At 44.0% G+C, this 23,156-nt stretch overlaps 1 protein-coding gene across 1 annotated transcript; it reads left to right on the top strand.

Moving 5' to 3' along the window:
• Nucleotides 1–6,246: 6,246 nt before the first annotated feature.
• On the top strand, nucleotides 6,247–22,944 carry LOC118398632 (mitoferrin-2). Its single transcript, XM_035794169.2, has 4 exons — nucleotides 6,247–6,766; nucleotides 15,284–15,512; nucleotides 19,680–19,736; nucleotides 20,638–22,944. Exons 1-4 carry the CDS (start codon nucleotides 6,416–6,418, stop codon nucleotides 21,195–21,197), a joined length of 1,197 nt encoding a protein of 398 aa, XP_035650062.2. The 5' UTR covers nucleotides 6,247–6,415; the 3' UTR covers nucleotides 21,198–22,944.
• Nucleotides 22,945–23,156: the final 212 nt, after the last annotated feature.

The following is a 23,156-nucleotide window of genomic DNA, read 5'->3' as shown; positions in this document are numbered from 1 at the left end:
TCTACAAGCCAGGACCAGAGTTGTACATCAGCAACACACTAAGCAGGGCAACAGAATAATGTACAGGCAGAAGCACTGCCTATCCGCGGCATGCCATCTGTTCGCTACAGCAGGAAACACAAGATGTTCAACAGATCAATCAGGTGGACTGCTTAACAGTCACAGATCACCGCCTAGCTTAGATCAAGCAACACACTGACAAGGTTGAAAACCTACAGTCACTGAAGTCCATGGTTCTCACAGGTTGGCCATACCTGAAAGAGGAGACACCTTTCACATTGAGAGAGAACTGGACCTTTCAATATGAGATCAGTGAACAAAATGGCATCTTGTTCAGAGGTCAGAAGGTCATGATCCCCAAATCACTACATACAGAGATGCTTACTCGCATACACTGCAGTCACGTTGGATGTGACACATGCCACCGCCAGGCACACAAAACATTATACTGACCAAACATGTAAACAGAAATTAACGACTTTGTCAGCAGCTGTACCACATGCAATGAGTATGCTCATGATCAGCAAAAGGAAACCATGATGTCGCACAAACTTCCCACAAGGGCCTGGCAAATCGTCAGCATGGATTGATGCAGCCACAGACAAAAGGACTAACTTCTCATCGTTGAACACTACTCTGAGTTTTGGGAAATTGAACTGCTCCCAGACTTGTCTGCAGAGACGGTCATAAAGCGCTGACAAGGTCATCACGGACAATGGCCCACAATTCACTGCACAGTTCAAGTGTTTTGCCTCAGAATGGGAGTTTGACCACATGACCTCCTCTTCAAGGCACCCAAAGGCAAAAGGCAAGGCAGAGTCAGTTGTCAAGATTGCAAAAAACTGTTACGCAAGGCTTTGCGGAAAGCAATCTTACAGTGGAGGAACACACCCACCGAAAACAGCAGCCCAGCGCACCGCCTTCTGGCCAGACGTCTGAAGACCACCATCCCTGTAGCTAACAAGCTACTTGAGCCCTGCGACATGGTTGGCGTCACTGAAAAATATTGTAGGTGTACATAGCTCTTAGAGACTTACCCAGAAAGGCTCACAGCTGATTGATAAACAAAAGGTAATAAGTATTTTATAGCTCCAGCTATAAAATAGCTCCAGCTTTTATAGCTGGAGCCTTCATTTAACAAACTAACCTGGGGAGTGTTCAGAGCTTATCCAGATCAGTGACTTTAGAAGTACCCCGTTAAGCCTAGAAAGGACATTGTTCCCTAGGCCAGCTCCCCATGAAAAGAGCATCATGCATTTTCTATTATACAGTTAACAAAATATCTGCAACACGCAGCTTGTTTCTAACCACCTGAAGAATCTGCTGATGTTGCTTGTGCGATGAACCTGATAACATAGATGCACATTCTTCTCTAGGGGTATCCATGATATACTTAAAGAGCCAAGGGCCAAAGTAGGCCTATTGTCTCCCTGATGGAAGATCAGTTGCTCATGGTCATGGCCTGAGACTGGAAGACTGGCAAATATTGTTTGGTTAATTTAGTGGAGTAAAGGAATGTTGTCCATGCAATGTGGGTGTCACGACTTCCGCCGGAGTCGGTCCCTCACGTTGTTCAAGCGGCATTCGGCGGTCGATGTCACCGGCCTTCTAGCCATCTCCGATCCCATTTTAATTTTCCATTTGTTTTGTCTTTGTTTTTTACACACCTGGTTTCAACTCCCCCATTACATGTTCATAATTTAACCCTCTGTTTTCCCCCTTGTTTGTGTGCATGTTTGTTCTATTGTTCAGGCTGTTACTGATAGCTGGTATTTTGTTGCTGGGTTTTGTTATTACGCCCGTTTATTTCGTGGTACCGGTATTTTTCCTGCACCATAGTATTGTGTTTGTACCGGTGTTAGCTTGTATTAAATACCTTGTCCAAATATCTCAGCTCTCCTGCGCCTGACTCCTTTCACCAGTTACCCACAGCCTTGACAGTTGGGTACTTTGGACTAGAGGAAAACTAAATGTATTAGACCCTATTCCCACTACGAGAGATTGAGAGTGTGATGCTGCCACCACCATGCTTCACCGTAGGGATATTGGCCAGGTCATGAGCGATGCCTGGTTTCCTCTAGATGTGACGCCTGGCATTCAGCACAGAGAGTTCAATCTTGGTGTCATCAGAGAATCTTGTTTCTCATGGTCTGACAGTCCTTAAGGTGCCTTTTGGCAAACACTGTCGTGTGGCTTTTACTGAGGAGTGGCTTCTGTCTGGCCACTCTACCATAAAGGCCTGATTGGTGGAGTGCTGTAGAGACGGTTGTCCTTCTGGAAGGTTCTCCTGTCTCCACAGAGAAACTCTGGAGCGCTGTCAGAGTGACCATCGGGTTCTTGGTTACCTCACTGACCAAGACCCTTTTCCCCCTTTTGCTCAGATTGGCCAGTTGGCCAGCTCTAGGAAGTGTCTTGGTGGTTCCAGACTTCTTCTGTTTAAGGATGATGGAGGTCACTGTTCTTCGGGACCTTCAATGCTGCATAAATCTTTTGGTACCCTTCCACAGATCTGTGCCTCAACTCAATCCTGTCTCGAAGTTCTACAGACAATTCCTTCATCCTCATGGCTTGGTTTTTGCTCTGACATGCATTGTCAACTGTGGGATCTTATATGGACAGGTGTGTGCTTTCCAAATCATGTCCAATCAATTGAATTTACCACAGGTGGACTCCAATCAAGTTGTAGAAACATTTTTATTTATGTTTATTTAACGTTTATTTAACTCAAGGATGATCAATGGAAACATGATGCACCTGAGCTCAATTTCGAGTCTTATAGCAAAGGGTCTGAATACTTGTGTAAGTAAGGTATTTCTGCCAGATAAATTTGCCCCCAAAAAATGTAAACCTGTTTTGCTTTGTCATTATGGGGTATTGTGTGCATATTGATGAGAAAAAAAATATTTAATCACTTTTAGAATAAGGCTCTAACATAACAAAATGTGGAAAGAGTGAAGGGGTCTGAATGGTCTCTGAATGCACTGTATATGTGCTGTACGCAATAGCCTGGGGACAAGGTTACCCAAACATACAGTGGGGCAAAAAAGTATTTAGTCAGCCACCAATTGTGCAAGTTCTCCCACTTAAAAAGATGAGAGAGGCCTGTAATTTCCATCATAGGTACACATCAACTATGACAGACAAAATGAGGGGGATAAATGCAGAAAATCACATTGTAGGATTTTTAATGAATTTATTAACACGGACTTTCAACTCCCTCCAGAGATTTTCTATGGGGTTGAGATCTGGAGACTGGCTAGGCCACTCCAGCACCTTGAAATGCTTCTTATGAAGCCACTCCTTCGTTGCCCGGGTGGTTTGTTTGGGATCATTGTCATGCTGAAAGACCCAGCCACGTTTCATCTTCAATGCCCTTGCTGATGGAAGGAGGTTTTCACTCAAAATCTCACGATACATGGCCCCATTCATTCTTTCCTTTACACAGATCAGTCGTCCTGGTCCCTTTGCAGAAAAACAGCCCCACAGCATGATGTTTCCACCCCCATGCTTCACAGTAGGTATGGTGTTCTTTGGATGCAACTCAGCATTCTTTGTCCTCCAAACAAGACGACTTGAGTTTTTAGCAAAAAGTTATATTTTGGTTTCATCTGACCATATGACATTCTCCCAATGTCCTTCTGGATCATCCAAATGCTATCTAGCAAACTTCAGACGGGCCTGGACATGTACTGGCTTAAGCAGGGGGACATGTCTGGCACTGCAGGATTTGAGTCCCTGGCGGTGTTGTGTGATACTGATGGTAGTCTTTGTTACTTTGGTTCCAGCTCTCTGCAGGTCATTCACTAGGTCCCCCCGTGTGGTTCTGGGATTTTTGCTCACTGTTCTTGTGATCATTTTGACCCCACGGGGTGAGATCTTGCGTGGAGCCCCAGATCGAGGGAGATTATCAGTGGTCTTGTATGTCTTCCATTTCCTAATAATTGCTCCCACAGTTGATTTCTTCAAACCAAGCTGCTTACATATTGCAGATTCAGTCTTCCCAGCCGGCTGCAGGTCTACAATTTTGTTTCTGGTGTCCTTTGACAGCTCTTTGGTCTTGGCCATAGTGGAGTTTGGAGTGTGACTGTTTGAGGTTGTGGACAGTTGTCTTTTATACTGATAACAAGTTCAAACAGGTGCCATTAATACAGGTAACGAGTGGAGGACAGAGGAGCCTCTTAAAGAAGAAGTTACAGGTCTGTGAGGGCCAGAAATATTGCTTGTTTGTAGGTGACCAAATACTTATTTTCCACCATAATTTGCAAATAAATTCATTAAAAATCCTACAATGTGATTTTCTGGATTTTGTTTTCTCATTTTGTCTGTCATAGTTGAAGTGTACCTATGATGAAAATTACAGGCCTCTCATATTTTTAAGTGGGAGAACTTGCACAATTGGTGGCTGACTAAATACTTTTTTGCCCCACTATGTACAGTACACAATAGAGCACATTAGAAATGAGTACACTACAATGTAGTGTACCTATTTAGGATACATCATCGTGAAGAGAATGAAATTCATATCCTTATTGATGCATTTCTGTGTAGTATAGATCAGGGATCCATGATGGTATTCCATTACGGCAATTCTGTTAACCGGGTGTAAATACACTTCATATTGTAGTTCAATACCCAAAATAGATTTGGTAATGTCATAGCTGACAATCCATTAATTTTGCAGACATCCTTCAATCTTAATTCGGAGCAGATATTTAATTACTGTGGAATTTCCCTCATGTGAAATATGCTAGTAAGCCTTGGTTGGTATTTAGGGATCAAGCTATAATGAAAAATGTGTACGTTTTTATAATAAACAAAAATATAACCGCAACATGTAAAGTGTTGGTCCCATGTTTCTTGAGCTGAAATAAAAGATCCCCGAATTTCTGACAAATTATGTTGACAAATTTGTTTACATCCATGTTAGTGAACATTTCTCCATTGCCAAGATAATCCATCCACCTGACAGGTGTGGCATATCAAGAAGCTGATTAAATAGCATTTTCACTTTGTGCTGGAGACAATAAAAGGCCACTCTAAAATGTGCAGTTTTGTCACACAACACAATGCAGGGTTTTGAGGGTGTGTGAAATTGGCATGCTAACTGCAGGAATGTCCACCAGAGCTGTTGCCAGATAATTTCATGTTAATTTCTCTACCATATGCCGCCTCCAACTTCATTTTAGAGAATTTGGCAGTACGTCCAACCGGTCTCAAAACGCAGACGACGTGCCAACATCCGACTTCTTCACCTGCGGGATCATCTGAGACCAGCTACCCCAGACAGCTGATGAAATTGAGGAGCATTTCTATATGTAATAAAGCCCTTTGGTGATGTAAAACTCATTTTGATTGGCCCAGTCATGTGAAATCCATAGATTAGGGTCTAATGAATTAATTTCTATTAACTTTCTATTAATTTCTTATTATGAACTGTAACTAGGTAAAATCGTTGAAATTGTTGCATTTATATAACAGTATATAAATAAAATAAACTACATCCTTGAAAAGAAAGGTAAGTGGAAATACATACAATTACGCTAGCACTATTGAATGATCCTTCTGTAGCTCAGTTGGTAGAGCATGGCGCTTGTAACGCCAGGGTAGTGGGTTCGATTCCCGCGACCACCCATACGTAGAATGTATGCACACATGACTGTAAGTCGCTTTGGATAAAAGCGTCTGCTAAATGGCATATATTATATATTATAATAAGAAACTTTGCCATCTGTTGCATCTCAATAAACCCAAGACATAGCCTTATATCACAACAAAGGAGACATGGGAAAATAATAGAGTAAATAAGGTTGCCTTTGGTTGAGTTGACTACCGGTATTATACATTCCATCTGGCCGTATTTTTTTTTCAGCAGAAGTTGCGACCTAGTCATGACCTATTGTCCTTGACAAGCTTTTCCAGCCTAATACCAAGGGTAGGCTACTACGCCTCAGAGGGGAGAAAAAAACAACGGCGTCAACCAAGTTATCCAATCATAACATCGTTTTTTTATTCTGTTCCCGCCTTCTTCATATGTTGTTATCCAAGAACACAACTTTTGAAACCTGTCAACTTGTAATATACATTGATTAACAAAATAGCATGTATTACAAACATATTTGTTATGAGCCATATCAAATCACACACACATCATTTATATTTGAGAAAAATCTATAATACATCAGAAGGTCTAAATTCTGCCAATGGGCGGTTCCCATTTCCTCCAGCGTCAAACGGTCAGAGTGTGTCCCAAACACTGCGTGGTGTTGTCCGCCCTGGGGACTGAGGCCAGGAGTGGAAACTGTACGACCGGTAAACATCTGGGACGAGAATGTAAAAAAACGAACTACAAACGGGAACACGAAATAGCTTTAAACGGAGTGCCATTTGGACATAAAGACTGCACATCAGCTTTCCAATGGAAGCGGATGGTTTCTTGAGAAGACGTCGGATGACAGCAGAGAGAGCAGGCGGGGACGCCGGGGTTGCTGGAGCCTCAGCCGGCGCAGAGGTCCGATGGCTCGGGGGAAGGATCTGGGGAGTATCGGAGAGCCTCGTTGGGAGTTTGTCTCCCAGGATCGGAGGCGAGACCGAGATCAAGACTGTAATTCAGTTCAGTGGTGGGGCCCCTGAAGTAACGTTAGCAGATACTTCGGAACCCGACTATGAAGGTTTGCCGCAGGGCGCTTCGACCAGCACCCACATGGTTGCAGGAGCAGTGGCTGGGATCATGGAGCATTGCCTGATGTTCCCCATCGACTGTGTCAAGGTAACGTGGTAGGCTATGCTGGGCTAACGTTTAAACGCAAACTAATTGGAACTGACTGATATTGGAAACTGGGCACATGAGGGTTGGACATTCCTTTGGCTCGTCATGACATGTGGCTTCAACTTGTCAATAAGTTTGGCAGGTCACCACACCGACGAGGCAAGGTCGATCCGGACAGGCTTGCATTTCAGCTAGGAAACTAATTTAACATGCTAATAAACTCTCATCCAATGCGAATGATTTAGTCGGCATAATTTCTGTAGTAGGTTAATAACTGGCGTACAGGATTTAATTGGAGTTAATATGAAAACTTTTAGTAAACAGTGTGTGTTGCAGTTGTTAGCATCATCTGCTGAGTTAAAAAGCAATTTCAGCTAACGTTAGCTAACTAACTTACCAACCAGCTCGGCCTGTGCATCAGCTCGAGCCTGGGGGTCAATGTTGATTAGCTAGTAGGAAGCGAGCTAGCGCCTGCTAGAAAATAGGTTAGGCTTATCAGTTTGACAATGAATGTTCGCTAATGACTTTATTCCGTATTTTCATGAGCAGATTTTGGAAGCTATTTTGATACTTCTAAAATGAAACGAGAAGTTGTGTTATTTGCTTTGGGGAAGGAGACAGAGTTAGCACGAAGCAGCACGTGTTCCCCTCCTGTACATACAAGTCAAGGCATACCAATGTACAGCGCATTGATAGTCGGGATAGCGCTATTTACATACTAGTACATACTACTATTAACTTACTTCCCTGTATTTCCCGAACGTTCACCCTATTCAAGAAGAGAACCCATTGGTGAGAGAAACCACTTTCTGTCAAAATAGTCTACACTTTGCAGCACCAAAAACATAGCCGAGCTACAAGTAGCTTTTAACTAGGGAGAGAATGCATTAACGCTGGTGTGGTCGTCTAAGGCAATGTTATCTGCTGCCTGGCTAGCAGGATTTAGGTGGGGTGGAACTGTTTATTGTTTACGGAAAATACAGGGCTAGATGTTCTGGGATTAAGAGTACAATGCTACTATTTTGTGCTAATTCTGGTTGACAAGTTGGCTTTACCACTGCACACATTTTAAGAAAAGGTGTGTTATCATAAATTAGTTTTGGATTATGTACTTAGCTGGGATGACTCTGGTGTTATGTAAACAAGAGATGATAAATGACATTGGCCTGTGCAGTTTTGACAGGCCCACTCAATGATTAAGATCTACTCTGGCATGGCTCATGTGCTACAGCCCTTTACCATGTCTGGTTTCTTCCCATCTTGTGGTCCCTGTAGAGCAGGGGTCTCCAACCATGTTCCTGAAGAGCTACCCTAGTGTATTGTTTTGCTCCAACCCCAGTTGTAACTAACCTGTTTCACCTTATCAACCAGCTAATTATTAGAATCGGGTGTGCTAGATTAGGGTTGGAGTGAATTTACAGGATGGTAGTTCTCCAGGACCAGGGTTGGAGAGGCCTGCTGTAGAGATAGTCATGAGTTGGTCCTTGATTGAAATGATTGTTTACTGCTATGCAGAGACAGATCAACAGCGTAAGAGTGGTATGGTAGGTGGGGAGAGGAGTCAACTGTTTGTGTCAGGTGGGAGAGCAGAGCTCTCAGAACAAAGCAGAGATTCATCTTCTTTCCCAGCTGTAGTTCCCACCTCTGCTCCAGGTGCTGCTCAAACAACTTGGGCTGTGTCTCAATAGTCAGATGTGGCTTCCTCTCCCTGTCTCCTCTTTTTTCAATGACAAGAAAGAACAGTTGAAACAAAGCATGTTCCCAGTGTGCATCCAGCCACCATGTTGCTTTCACATATACTGTGTTTTCAGATCCGGACAGACGGAGAGGAGGCGAGGATGTATCTTTTGAGGTGCAGCCCAGACAGTGAAATTGTCTGCCTGCTGAGGAAGGGCAGCCTGAGCTAGATGCTACACAGACTCGCTGATCTATAAATCATGTCACCTGTCAAACATGGCATTAACTGGCCCTACTTTTAAACACATTAACAGATCTGTACAGATGGAGAAGACCTAGCTCAAGCTGACAGCTGACCCCAGTGGACTAGCATGTACACAAACACAGCTAAAAATCCTTGTAAAATACCTTGCAGGGGTTGTGACAGATTGCACAGTAGAGATAATGTCGTAACTTGTTGTTTACACTCAATCCGAAGGTTGAGATGTGACATGCTCTTTCCAGGCAAGGTCTTTGTAATACAAAACCATACCATTGGCTACATTTTTATTTATTTAACTGTTATATAACTAGGCAAGTCATTTAAGAATAAATTATTATTTACAATGACAGCCTACCAAAAGGTCTCCTGCTGGGATTAAAAATATAGGACAAAATGCACATCACGACAATAGAGAGACTACATAAAGAGAGACCAAAGACAACATAGCATGGCAGCAGCACATGACAACATAGCATGGTAGCAACACAACATGGCAGCAGCACAAAGGGCAAGAAGGTAGAGACAACAATACATCACACGAAGCAGCCACAACTGTCAGTAAGAGTGTCCATATACAGTACCAGTCAAAAGTTTGGACACTCATTAAAGGGTTTTTCTTTATATTTATTATTTTCTACATTGTAGAATAATAGTGAAGACAACACTATGTAATAACATATGGAATCATGTAGTAACCAAAAAGGTGTTAAACAAGTCAAATATCTTTGAGATTCTTCAAAGTATCCACACTTTGCCTTGATGACAGCTTAAAATCAAATGTTATTGGTCACATACACATGGTTAGCAAATGTTATTGTGAGTAGCAAAATTCTTGTGCTTCTAGTTCCAACAGTGCGGCAATATCTAATGAGTAATCTAACAATTCCACAGCTACCTCAATACACACAAATCTAAGTAAAGGGATGGATTAAGAATATATACACATAAATATATGGATGAGCAATGACCGACCGGCATAGGTAAAATACAATAGATGGTATAAAATACAGTATATACATATGAGATGAGTAATGCAAGATATGTAAACATTATTATTAAAATGTCATTTAAAAAGTGACAAGTGATCCATTTGTTAGTGGCCAATGATTTCAAGTCTGTAGTAGGCAGCAGCCTCTCTGTGTTAGTGATGGCTGTTAATCAATCAAATGTATTTATGAAGCCCTTCTTACATCAGCTGATGTCACAAAGTGCTGTACAGAAACCCAGCCTAAAACCCCAAACAGCAAGCAATACAGGTGTAGAAGCACGGTGGCTAGGAAAAACTCCATAGAATGGCCAGAACCTAGGAAGAAACCTAGAGAGGAACCAGGCTATGAGGGGTTGCCAGTCCTCTTCTGGCTGTGCCGATCATTCAGAGTATCTCTACCGCTCCTGCTGTCTCTAGAGTTTTAAACAACAGGTCTGGTAACATGTCCTGTGAATGGGTCAGGGTTCCATAGCCGCAGGCAGAACAGTTGAAACTGGAGCAGCAGCACGACCAGGTGGACTGGGGACAGCAAGGAGTTATCAGGCCAGGTAGTCCTGAGGCATGGTCCTAGGGCTCAAGTCCTCAGAGAGAGGGAAAGAAGGAGAGAGAATTAGAGAGAGCATACTTAAATTCAAACAGGACACTGGATAAGGCAGGGTAAATACTCCAGATATAACAGACTGACCCTAGCCCCCTGACACAAACTATTGCAGCATAAACACTGTGGCCCCGTCCGACGATACTCCGGACGGGGCCAAACAGGCAGGATATAACCCCACCCACTTTTCCAAAGCACAGCCCCCACACCACGAGAGGGATATCTCCAACCACCGACTTATCATCCTGAGACAAGGCAGGGTATAGCCCACGAAGATCTCCCCCAAGGGGGGGCGGCAGTGACAGGAAGATCACGTCAGTGACTCAACCCACTCAAGTGACTCACCCCTCCTAGGGACAGCATGGAAAAGCACCAGTAAGCCAGTAACTCAGCCCCTGTAATAGGGTGTGAGGCAGAGAATCCCAGTGGAGAGATGGGAAACGGCCAGGCAGAGACAGCAAGAGTGGTTAGTTGCTCCAGTGCCTTTCCGTTCACCTTCACACTCCTGGGCCAGACTACACTCAATCATAGGACCAACTGAAGAGATGAGTCTTCAATAAAGACTTAAAGGTTGAGACCGAGTCTGCGTCTTTCATATGGATAGGCAGACCATTCCATAAGAATTGAGCTCTATAGGAGAAAGCCCTGCCTCCAGCTGTTTGCTTAGAAGTTCTAGGGACAGTAAGGAGGCTTGCGTCTTTTGACCGTAGCATATGTGTATGTATGCTGGTTAACAGGCTGGCTGACAGCCTGCTGGTTAACTGGCTGGCTGACAGCCTGCTGGCTAACTGGCTGGCTGACAGCCTGCTGGCTAACTGGCTGGCTGACAGCCTGCTGGCTAACTGGCTGGCTGACAGCCTGCTGGCTAACTGGCTGGCTGACAGCCTGCTGGCTAACTGGCTGGCTGACAGCCTGCTGGCTAACTGGCTGGCTGACAGCCTGCTGGCTAACTGGCTGGCTGACAGCCTGCTGGCTATCTCATTGTGGAGCTAGAGGAGGTAGAGCCCTGTCTATGTTCGTAGATAAGATGAGAGCACCCCTCCAGCTAGGATGTAGTCCGTCACTCCTCAGCAGGCAGGTGTGGTCCTGTTTGTGGGTGAGTCCCAGAAAGACGGCCAATTATCTACAAATTCTATCTTTTGGGAGGGGCAGAAAACAGTTTTCAACAAGCAATTGAGTTGTGAGACTCTGCTGTAGAGCTCATCACTACCCCTAACTGGGAGGGGGCCAGAGACTATTACTTGATGCTGACACATCTTTCAAGCTGATTTACACTCTGAAGCTATGTTGTGCTGATGGCCTTGAGATATATGTTTTTTTTCAGTCTCTCAGTCCCAGCTTTGATGCACCTGTATTGACCTCGCCTTTGGATGGTAGCAGAGTGAACAGGCAGTCGCTCGGTTGGTTGTTGTCCTTGATGATCTTTTTAGCCTACCTGTGACATCGGGTGCTATAGGTGTCCTGGATGGCAGGTAGTTTGCCCCCGGTGATGCGTTTTGCACACTTGGAATTCTCTCAACCAGCTTCATGAGGTAGTCACCTGGAATACATTTCAATTAACAGGTGTGCCTTGTTAAGTGAATTTGTAATTTCTTTCCTTAATTACATTTGAGCCAATCAGTTGTGTTGTGACAAAGTAGGGGTGGTATACAGAAGATAACCCTATTTGGTAAAAGACCAAGTACCTATTATGGCAAGAACAGCTTAAATAAGCAAAGAGAAACAACAGTCCATCATTACTTTAAGACACGAAGATCAGTCAATCTGGAAAATTTCAAGAACATTCTTCAAGTGCAGTTGCAAAAACCATCAAGCGCTATGATGAAACTGGAAGACTCAGAGTTACCTCTGTTGCAGAGAATATATGTTCATTAGAGTTTCCAGCCTCAGAAATTGAAGCCCAAATAAATTCAGCAAAACAAGAAAGGTCCTCTCATTGTCAACTGCGTTTATTTTTAGCAAACATAACATGTGTAAATATTTGTATGGACATAACACCATTCAACAACTGAGACATACACTATACAAAATCAAAAGTAACAGTCAGAAGTATCTTGTGTGGGCACGAGCTGCATTATGTACTGCAGTGCATCTTCTCCTCATGGACTGCACCAGATATGCCAGTTCTTGCTGTGAGATGTTACCCCACTCTTCCACCAAGGCACTTGCAAGTTCCCAGACATTTCTGGGGGGAATGGCCCTCACCGTCCGATCCAACAGATCCCAGACGTGCTCAGTGAGATTGAGATCCGGGCTCTTCGCTGGCCATGGGAGAACACTGACATTCCTGTCTTGCGGGAAATCACCCACAGAACGAGAAGTATGGCTGGTGGCATTGTCATGCTGGAGGGTGATGTCAGAATGAGCCTGCAGGAAGGGTACCACATGAGGGAGGAGGATGTCTTCCCTGTAAAATACAACGTTGAGATTGTCTGTACTGACAGCAAGCTCAGTACGATGATGCTGTGACATACCTCCCCAGACCATGACGGCCCCTCCACCTCCAAATCGATCCCGCTCCAGAGTACAGGCCTCGGTGTAACGCTCATTCCTTTGACGATAAACGAAAATCCGACCATCACCCCTAGTGAGACCCAACAGCGACTCGTCAGTGAAGAGCACTTTGTGCCAGTCCTGTCTGGTCCAGCGACCATGGGTTTGTTCCCATAGGCGACGTTGTTGCCGGTGATGTCTGGTGAGGACCTGCCTTACAACAGGCCTACAAGCTCTCAGTCCAGTTTCTCTCAGCCTTTTCCGGACAATCTGACCACTGATGGGGGGATTGTGTGTTCCTGATGTAACTCAGGCAGTTGTTGTTGCCATCCTGTACCTGTCCCGCAGGTGTGATGTTCGGATGTACCGATCCTGTGAGGTGTTGTTACACGTGGTCTGCCACTACAAGGACGATCAGCTGTCCATCCTGTCTCCCTGTAGCGCTGTCTAAGGTGTCTCACAGTACGGACAATACAATTTATTGCCCTGGCCACATCTGCAGTCCTCATGCCTCCTTGCAGCATGCCTAAGGTACGTTCACATAGATGAGCAGGAACACTGGGCGTCTTTCTTTTGGTGTTTTTCAGAGTCAGTAGAAAGGCCTCTTTAGTGTCCTAAGTTTTCATAACTGTGACCTTAATTGCCTACTGTCTCTAAGCTGCTAGTGTCTTAACGACCGTTCCACCGGTGCATGTTCATTAATCGTTTATGGTTCATTGAACAAGCATGGGAAACAGTGTTTAAACCTTTTACAATGAAGATCTGTGAAGTTAATTCGATTTTTACGAATTATCTTTGAAGGACAGGGTCCTGAAAAAGAAACATTCTTTTTTCGCTGAGTTTAAATGCATCACAGAGTTCACGTAACAGACACATCTCAACACCAACTGTTCAGGGGAGACTGTGTGAATCAGGCCTTCATGGTCGAATTGCTGCTAAGAAACCACTACTGAAGGACACCAATAAGAAAAGACTTGCTTTGCCCAAGAAACATGAGCAATGGACATTAGACCAGTGGAAATCTATCCTTTGGTCTGTTGAGTCCAAATTTGAGATTTTTGGTTCCAACCGCAGTATCTTTGTGAGACGCAGAGTAGGGTAATGGATGATCTCCGCATGTGTAGGTCCCACCATGAAGCATGGTGTAGGTGCTTTGCTCGTGACACTCAGTGATTTATTTAGAATTCAAGGCACACTTAACCAGCATGCACTCTGCAGCGATACACCATCACATCTGGTTTGCACTTAGTCACACTATCATTCGTTTTTCAACAAGACAATGACCCAACACATCTTTAGGCTGTGTAAGGGCTATTTAACCAAGAAGGAGAATGATGGAGTGCCGCGTCAGATGACCTGGCCTCCACATTCACCTGACCTCAACCCAATTGAGATGGTTTGGGATGAGTTGGACTGCAGAGTGAAGGAAAAGTAGCCAACAAGTGCTCAGCATATGTGGGTACTCCTTCAGTACGGTTGGGAAAGCATTCCAGGTGAAGCTGGTTGAGTGAATGCCAAGAGTGTGCAAAGCTCTCAAGGCAAAGGTGGCTGCTTTGAAGAATCTAAAATGTAAAATATATTTTGATTTGTTTAACACTTTTTTGTTGTTGTCAGGGCTGTGTTATTGCATAGTGTTGATGTCTTCACTGCTATTCTACAATGTAGAAAACAGCAAAAATAATGAAAAACCCTTGAAGTAAGTGAGTAAGTGTGTCCAAACTTTTGACTGGTACAGTATATACCTGTGTCAGGGCCGAAGGAACTGTTTTCATTTAATTTAACTTTTATTCACAGACTAGTCACATTGTGACGTTGACATCAAATATATCGCAGGAAAGACCTTTTCAAGATGGCAGCAATCTGTGAAGATGCATGTAAATCTCTTACAGGGCTAGAATTCCACACAGCCTATAACTGTGGCCCGAGGCCCTGTTTACATATCCTGGAAAGCGTGCACACACCAGTGCAGAAAACAATCTGCATGTGGGAGCCAAGGGCTTCCTTTGCTTGTGGTGATGTGGTCATTATTAGAAGACCCTCTGCCTCTCACAGCACTAAACTTACTGTGAGAGGATGAATCCTGACACTGGCCCAACGATAAGGATTGTGTTTGTGTGTGGAGTCTGGTTGTTTGAGTGTTGCTGGTGGGACAGATGCTTACCCTGGGTCTCGTTATTCAACACTTCCTTCTATTCAACTGGGCGTGGGCATGACTACTCAACATTTTCAAAATATTTAGCGGGTGGAAGGCAAAAGCACTGACTATTACTTCCTGTGTTTTGATTGGTTAGCAGTGTATTCATCCCACCCCTGCTCAGATTTCATTGGTTGTTAACATGGTAGTTCTCAAATTTCAAGTTAAATGTTATGGTTGCAGTAAGGTTAGGTATGGCGGGAAGTTTATGGTTAGGTTATGAATAGGGTAACCAGTAGGCGTGTGACCTCTAACCTCTCTTCCCTGTGTAGACGCGTGACCTCTCACCTCTCTTCCCTGTGTAGACGCGTATGCAGAGCCTACAGCCTGAGCCTGCTGCCCGTTACCGGAATGTGATGGATGGTCTTCGGCGAATCATAACCACCGAGGGTGTCTGGCGACCAATAAGAGGGCTGAATGCCACAGCCGTGGGGGCGGGTCCGGCGCACGCCCTCTACTTCGCCTGCTACGAGAAACTGAAGAAGAGTCTGGGTGACATCGTCCACCCCGGGGCTAACAGCCATCTGGCCAACGGTATACCAGAAAGATACACACACACACACACACATTCAAAACACACACTAACACATGCGCACACCTGTACTTCTCTGCAACCACTCTTTGGATTGCTCGTTGACTTCCTGGAAATATAACTATATGACATTGTTTTTTCTAGTAAATGCTAGCAGTTCATTTGGTTTTTCCAATATTCTGTTTTTAGCAACTCAAGCAAGTAGTGAAGATTCAATTAAACTATTTTGCTGTATTTTTACAGCTATGTTGCTGTAGTCCTGTAGAGATAATCTCTGTTACACACTACAGAGAGATAGGGCAAGAAGACCCCCTTCTCCCCTGGACACTAAGTGGATGCTGCTCGGACTAACCTAGATGAACCTTGGTCTCACAGACACTGAGTTATGTGTGTGGGTCAGTCAGCCTGCCAGTTCTAACAGCTGGAGCAGAGTGGTGGTGCCACACCCTTAATACCCCCATCCCCTGGACAGTAGAGGGGACAAATGCTTGCGCTATACTTTAGGCTCTCTCATACCCAGTACAGTAAGCAGGCCCTAAGAACCTGGTTCCTCTCTAGGTTTCTTCCTAGGCTCCTGCCCTCTAGGGAGTTTTTCCTAGCCACTGTGCTTCTCCATTGCTTATTACTCTTTGGGGTTTTAGGCTGGGTTTCTGTGTAGCACTTTGTGACAACTACCGATGTAAAAAGGGATTTATAAATACATTTGATTTGACTGAATCTAACTTGTTGGGCCACCTGTCAGTGTAATAAACATCACCAGCCACTCAGGTGGTGGATCAGCTGTTGGCCGGGGCTAATTCCGTCCCAGCAGGGTAGTAAGAGGGATATCTTTCTGGCCATGGAGCTGATCTGACATTGTCTGTATGCTCTCTGAGGTCAGAGTTCTGCAGAGTCAGCCAGGTCCACAAATAGACCAGGGCCTCTGACTGACTACATGCCATGCTACGGTGTCCAGGTCCATGCTACGGTGCTTCATCAACAATTATCTTGACTATAGCTGGCTAGGCTAATTGAGGCCACATGCTGCACTTTCTCCCCAACCCCATTCAGATAAAACAGCCTACTTGTTGGTTGCTCGTTGTAGTCTACTCAGTCTCACTTTTAATTCCGTATTTTTTTCCCAACTTGCATTGCGTTAGTGTACTCATTGCATTGCATAAACTTTGATTGGCCAACATAAACAAGCCACACACGTGAAGGGTGCATGTCAATGAAACAACATTGAAAAGTTGATTTTATTATATTGAACAAATATAAACGCAACAATTATAAGTTCATATAAGGAAATCGGCCAATTGAAATAAATTTGGCCTAAATCTATGGATATCACATGACTGGGAATAAAGATATGCGTCTGTTGGTCACAGATGTCTTTCAAAAAAGATAGGGGTGTGAATCAGAACCTGTCAGCATCTGGTGTGACCACCATTTTGCCTCATGCAGCGCAACACATCTCCTTCACACAGAGTTTCAGGCTGTTGATTGTGGCTTGTGGAATGTTGTCCCACTCCTCTTCAATGGCTGTGCGAAGTTGCTGGGTACTGGAACATGCTGTTGTACGCGTCATTCTAGACTAGAGCATCCCAAACATGCTCAATGGGTAACATGTCTAGTGAGTATAGTATGCAGGCCATGGAAGAACTGGGGCATTTTCAGCTTCCAGGAATTTTGTACAGATCCTTGCTTGTGTCATTATCATGCTAAAACATGAGGTGATGGCGGAAGGTGATTGGCATGACAATGAGCGCTGGATCTCATCACAGTATTCAAATTACCATTGATAAAATGCAAGTTGGAAGTTTACATACACTTAGGTTGGAGTCATTTAAAACTTGTTTTTCAACCACTCTACAATGTCTTGTTAACAAACTATAGTTTTGGCAAGTGGGTTAGGACATCTACTTTGTGCATGACACAAGTAATTTTTCCAACAATTGTTTAGACTAATTATTTCACTTTTAACTCACTGTATCACAATTCCAGTGGTCCAGAAGTTTGCATGCACTAAGATGACTGTGCCTTTTTAAACAGCTTGGAAAATCCCAGAAAAATATGTCATGACTTTAGAAGCTTCTGACAGTCTGGTTCATCCTTGGGAGCAATTTCCAAATGGCTAAAAGTACCACGTTGATCTGTAAAAACTATGGTACGCAAGTATCAACACCATGGGACCACGCAGCCATCATTCCGCTCAGGAAGGAGACGTGTTCTGTCTCCTAGAGATTAACATCTATTGGTGTGAAAAGTGCTAATCAATCCCAGAACAACAGCAAAGGACCTTGTGAAGATACCTTTGTACCTGTTTACTCCAGCATCTATATCCACAGAAAACGAGTCCTATATCGACAACATGAAAGGCCGCTCAGCAAGGAAGAAGCCGCTGCTCCAAAACCGCCATAAAAAAGCCAGACTACGGTTTACAACTGCACATAGGGACAAAGATCGTACTTTTTGGAGAAATGTCCTCTGGTCTGATGAAACAAAAATAGAACTGTTTGCCATAAAGACCATCGTTATGTTTGGAGGACAAAGAGGGAGGCTTGCAAGCCGAAGAACACTATCAAAACCATGAGGCACGGGGGTGGCAGCTTCATGTTGTGGGGGTGCTTTGCTGCAGGAGGGTCTGGTGCACTTCACAAAATTGATGGCATCATGGGGATAGAAAATGATGTGAATATGTTGAAGCAATATCTCAAGACATCAGTCAGGAAGTTAAAGCTTGGTCGCAAATGGGTCTTCCAAATGGAAAATGACCCCAAGCATACTTCCAAAGTTGTGGCAAAATGGCTTAAGGACAACAAAGTCAAGGTATTGGAGTGGCCATCACAAAGCCCTGACCTCAATCGTATAGAACATTTGTAGGCAGAACTGAAAAAGCGTGTGTGAGCAAGGAGGCCTTACAAACCTGACTCTGTTACACCAGCTCTGACAGGAGGAATGGGCCAAAATTAATCCAATTTATTGTGGGAAGCTTGTGGAAGGCTACCAAAAACATTTGACCCAAGTTAAACAATTTAAAGGCAATGCTACCAAATACTAATTGAGCGTATGTAAACTTCTGACCCTTTGGGAATCTGATGAAAGAAATAAAAGCTTAAATAAATCATTCTCTCTACTATTATTCAGGCATTTCATTCTTAAAATAAAGTGGTGATCCTAACTGACCTAAGATAGGGAATTTTTACTCAGAGTAAATGTCAGGAATTGTGAAACTGAGTTTGAATGTATTTGTCTAAGGTGTATGTAAACCTCCGACTTCAACTGTACCTCTCTCATCGCCCAGAAGACTGCCGCTTACTGGATGTTTTTTTTTTTATGCAACATTCTTGGTAAACCCTAGACACTACCGTCCGTGAAATGCCCAGGTGGTAGTCTTTTCTGAGATACTAGATCCAGCGTGCCTGGCACCGACGATCATTCCACCAAAACTCAAAATCGCTTCGGTCACTCGTTTTGCCTATGCTAACGTTCAATCGAACAGTGACTGAATGCCTCTGCCTGTCTGCCTGCTTTATAAAACAAGCCATTGATCATGTGACTCAGTCTTTAGGAGCGACCCATTTTCTTGAAAGTGGTGGTGTACCTAAAACTGTCCGGTGAGTGTTGGCTATTTTAATTTAAATGAGAAAATACTAACGTCCGTTCCGACATTTGAATATTCAAATAACCTTGCACATCCCTAATTTGCATGACAAGAACATATTTAATTTTGCTCAGACGAAGCTGGTACTAGAGATACTTGCTCTTTTTATCTCTGTATCTGTTCTCTGCTCTTTCTTTCTCTTCCCTTCTTCCCAGGTCAGCTGACTGTCTCTTCTCTTCCCTCCTCCCTGGTTTCCAGGTCGGGGGAGAGGCAGGGTAAGACCTGCCCAGTAGAGGAAGGGATGTTTGACTCTGGTCCAGCAGGAGTGGTGATGGCCTGTTTTACCGCTAGGGAGAGCTAGAGCATTTTCTGTCATCTGGCCTCTCCTCACCCCTCTCTCCTCGTCTTTCCTTCTCTCCCTATCCTCTACTCTTTCCTTCTGCAATTTTTCTCATTTTTATATCTCTGGTCTTCTGTCTCTCTCTCTCTCTCTTTCTCTCTGTGTCTCTCGCTCTGTGTCTCTGTCTTTCGCTCTGTGTCTGTTTCTCTCTGTGTGTTTTAACCATTGAGTGTGTATGTGTTACAGGTGCGGCGGGGTGTGTGTCCACATTGCTTCACGACGCAGCCATGAACCCATCTGAAGGTAAATCTATCCATCTATAAGTATCTTTCCCTTTCTTAAACCTGCTTTCTTGATCTCACACATGACATGTATTAAGGTGACAAATGTTATTTGCTGTAGATAAATGGCTATAGCAGAGCTCCCTCTGTAGCTCCTAGGGCCTCCTCAAAGGCCTAGCCTGTTTACTCTGCACTGCTCGCTAGGGAGGGGAGGGCAAGGTGGAGGGGGAGGGGGAGACAGAGAAAGAGGGTAGGGTGGTGGGGAGGAGCAAGGCCCAGAATGAAATGGGATTAGAGACTGGGATAGAGATTGAGGGAGCGAGCTGGGTTGAGAGGGAGGGAGGGGGGAGACGTGGAGAAAGATGCTGCCTTGGGTCCTGTCGCCTTTGTAATGAACTTAACCACCGTCTGTAGACTACAGCAGACTTTGATGGGTATCCTTCCACTGAAATGCCTGGACAGGTGATCCTCAGGCAGCTGTGTAGGGTGGAGGCGAGGGACATAGGTGCTAGTCTCCGATTCCAAGGTAACGCCTGGGTCACTTCAGCAGTCTAAATAAAAATCTATGTTAATATCTTAATTAATCTGAACATCCTAATGCCCTCCTCAGCCTTGGAGGATGTTATGACTGCATTTTCAAAAAAAATCATATCTGGTCAATAATTTGTCTTTCTTTTTTATCCTCCGGGCTATGTTCCTGGTCCCTAATGATGGAAACACATCTGGCATCCCTCCAATCCTCCCCTCTACTACTCCTCTTCACTCACCTATCCATCCCTTCCTTCCTCTCTGCCTCACTATCCCTTATTTTTTCCTTTATACTGCTCTCATCGCTCGCTTTCCCCCATTCCTCTACTGCCTGCATTCTCTTTCTTATGCTCTATTCTGGCTATTCCTATCTGTTTTTCTCCCTCCCTGCCCAGTGGTGAAGCAGCGTTTGCAGATGTATAACTCTCCGTACCGCGGCGTGATGGACTGTGTGCGTGCCGTGTGGCAGAGCGAGGGCGCCGCAGCCTTTTACCGCTCCTACACCACTCAGCTCACCATGAACGTGCCTTTCCAGGTGCTCCACTTCATGACCTACGAGTCCCTCCAGGAGCTCCTCAACCCCCACAGACAGTACAACCCCTCCTCACACATGGTGTCTGGAGCCCTGGCCGGGGCCATCGCTGCTGCAGCCACCACCCCTCTGGATGTCTGCAAGACCTTGCTCAACACCCAGGAGTCCCTGGTGGGGCTCCCCGCTGCAGGTCAGGGTGGAGGTCATGGGACACACAGACACATCACAGGCCTGGCCCATGCCTTCCGGACAGTGTACAGGCTGGGTGGCCTGCCTGGGTTCTTTAAAGGAGTCCAGGCCAGGGTGATCTATCAGATGCCCTCCACAGCCATCAGCTGGTCTGTCTATGAGTTCTTCAAGTACGGAATCACCAAGCACCAGCACGAGAAGAGGATAGCGCAGAGGAGGGAGGGAGAGAAGTAGAGAAGAAAAAATCCTCTTCATTCAGCCATCTCTCTTTGCGATCTCTTCCGTTTTCTCTTTATCAACCCCCTTCCTTTGCCTTTTGGAGCAAGCAGGTGTTCAGAGCAAGGAAGAATTGAGAGGAAGAATCGATACGCACATAAACCAACCAATGCCCTCTTTACCCCGTTCAGACAGCCAATAAGAAAGAGTCTTCCAGATGTGGTTCAACTAATAACATCCCTGCTAAACTGTTTGCAAATGAAATTTTACAATTTCCTATGAAAGTGAATGTCATATATTGACACTACTTTATCAACGCACATAAATGCTAACCAGAACCATTGTTGATTCTGTTTTGCTAGTCTCCAGTGAGTTTTGTTAAATATTTTGCTAATGAGTTTCCAATCCCTTTCATACGTATTGTTGTGATGAATTTGACAACCGCTGTCCTAACTGTCCGTGTTAAAGGTAGACTCAGCAATATAACTTAATTCTAAACACCTGGGCCAATTTCTGCAGATAGAAATGAACAAAATTCCCTTATTAAGGTGCATATTAAAAGAGCCATTAGATTTTGATTAGGTTGTTGTTGATGTGTGTAAGCAGGAAGTGTCCCAGCTTTGTATGATGTTATATTGCAGAGTACCTGTAAAGTGAATTATTTAGTTTAACTGTATGTGGATGAGAATGTTGTTCACTGTAAACCCCACCAGGGGCCACTGTGCTTCTCTTAATAGAGCTGTAGTAATAGTGAGTGACAGTCTGCCTTTAGGGGGCGTTAGTGTTGCTTTGTAAACCCAGGCAATAGTTAAAAGGCTTCAGGTACAAGTTGGCCTTAACCCCAGATCATTGTCTTAACTGTTGAGGGTATAAAATAATATCTAATCCTAGACCAATGGTTAGGAGCAACTTCTACCTTTTCGCTTCAGTACTGGTAGAGACACAAAGGGAGTCCTCTCAAGGTTTGAAATCAGGAATTGCTCTCAAAATGGTTGCATACTATATATGTGAATTTAAATGACACTTTTTTTTAATCGGATCAGATTAGATGTAAAATGCTGAAATAGACTTAATTTATTGCTGCCAGTATTTTGTTACGTACGTTAGCTCTATTCTGAGGACCTATTGAGAGTTATTTTTGTATTGATTCTGGAACACAAAGAACTACCTTTTAGTTGGCTGACACCACTGTTCTAGATCCAAAGCGACATGATTGACTTCTAGAAATAATTGCCATTTCATTGGCCAATAAACTCCATCCTGTCTTCTGATTGGTACTGATGTAAGGAAATGTTGTTTTCCCAGATCTCACGTATTTTTGTTTTGAGTAGATCAAATTCTTGGATGGGATAACACACTTACATTTTCTGTCGGTTTAGAGTCACACCCTTGTTTTACCTAGACTAGCTACCTGACTGTCCCAGTATTAACAAGTCCACAAAGGTTTAGACAGGACAGGTTGGCTGAAGCAGAGACCAACAGGCTTACACAAAGGAAATGGATTCCCATGCATTAACGGCCAAATCCAAACTCCAGAACTATGTATACATAATGGAATTTCATGAGAATCTCCTATTGGCATGGTTTACACACAGTCTTCATGTTTAGGGACTATTATGGAATGTTGGGTAACGATTAAATGTCATGGAAATAGCCACAGTTGTCATTTTTGTTGAAATAAGTTTTGAGCTTGTAATTTTTAAACATTGTCTATGACCATGAATACAACACACTTGTGTCAAAAAAATAAATGATTTTGACCGCATGCATCTTTTGTAAAATGTAAGGTTCTCCTCCCGACCATGCCGTGCTGCTCTTAAAATTATTACCAACATTACCCATTTCTTGTAAAACTGCTATTGGGTAACCACTGAACACACACATAAACGTGTGGCCTCATGTTTCATGAGCTGAAATAAAAAATTTGAGAAATGTTTCTTTAAAAAATGATTATTTCTCTCATGTTGTGCACAAATT

The sequence above is a fragment of the Oncorhynchus keta genome, chromosome 2 (assembly GCF_023373465.1).
Source record: "Oncorhynchus keta strain PuntledgeMale-10-30-2019 chromosome 2, Oket_V2, whole genome shotgun sequence".
In the NCBI taxonomy this organism is placed as follows: Eukaryota; Metazoa; Chordata; class Actinopteri; order Salmoniformes; family Salmonidae; genus Oncorhynchus; species Oncorhynchus keta.
The sequence above is the reverse complement of the archived record's forward strand: the minus strand, read 5'-3'. Positions and strand labels throughout refer to the sequence as shown.

Excerpts from the sequence above, each read along its gene's own strand:
- LOC118398632 (XM_035794169.2), top strand. The coding sequence starts at position 6,416 with ATGGAAGCGGATGGTTTCTTGAGAAGACGTCGGATGACAGCAGAGAGA. Across the intron at positions 6,767-15,283 it reads TCCCCATCGACTGTGTCAAG|ACGCGTATGCAGAGCCTACA; the intron begins GTAACGTGGTAG and ends TTCCCTGTGTAG. Across the intron at positions 15,513-19,679 it reads TAACAGCCATCTGGCCAACG|GTGCGGCGGGGTGTGTGTCC; the intron begins GTATACCAGAAA and ends TATGTGTTACAG.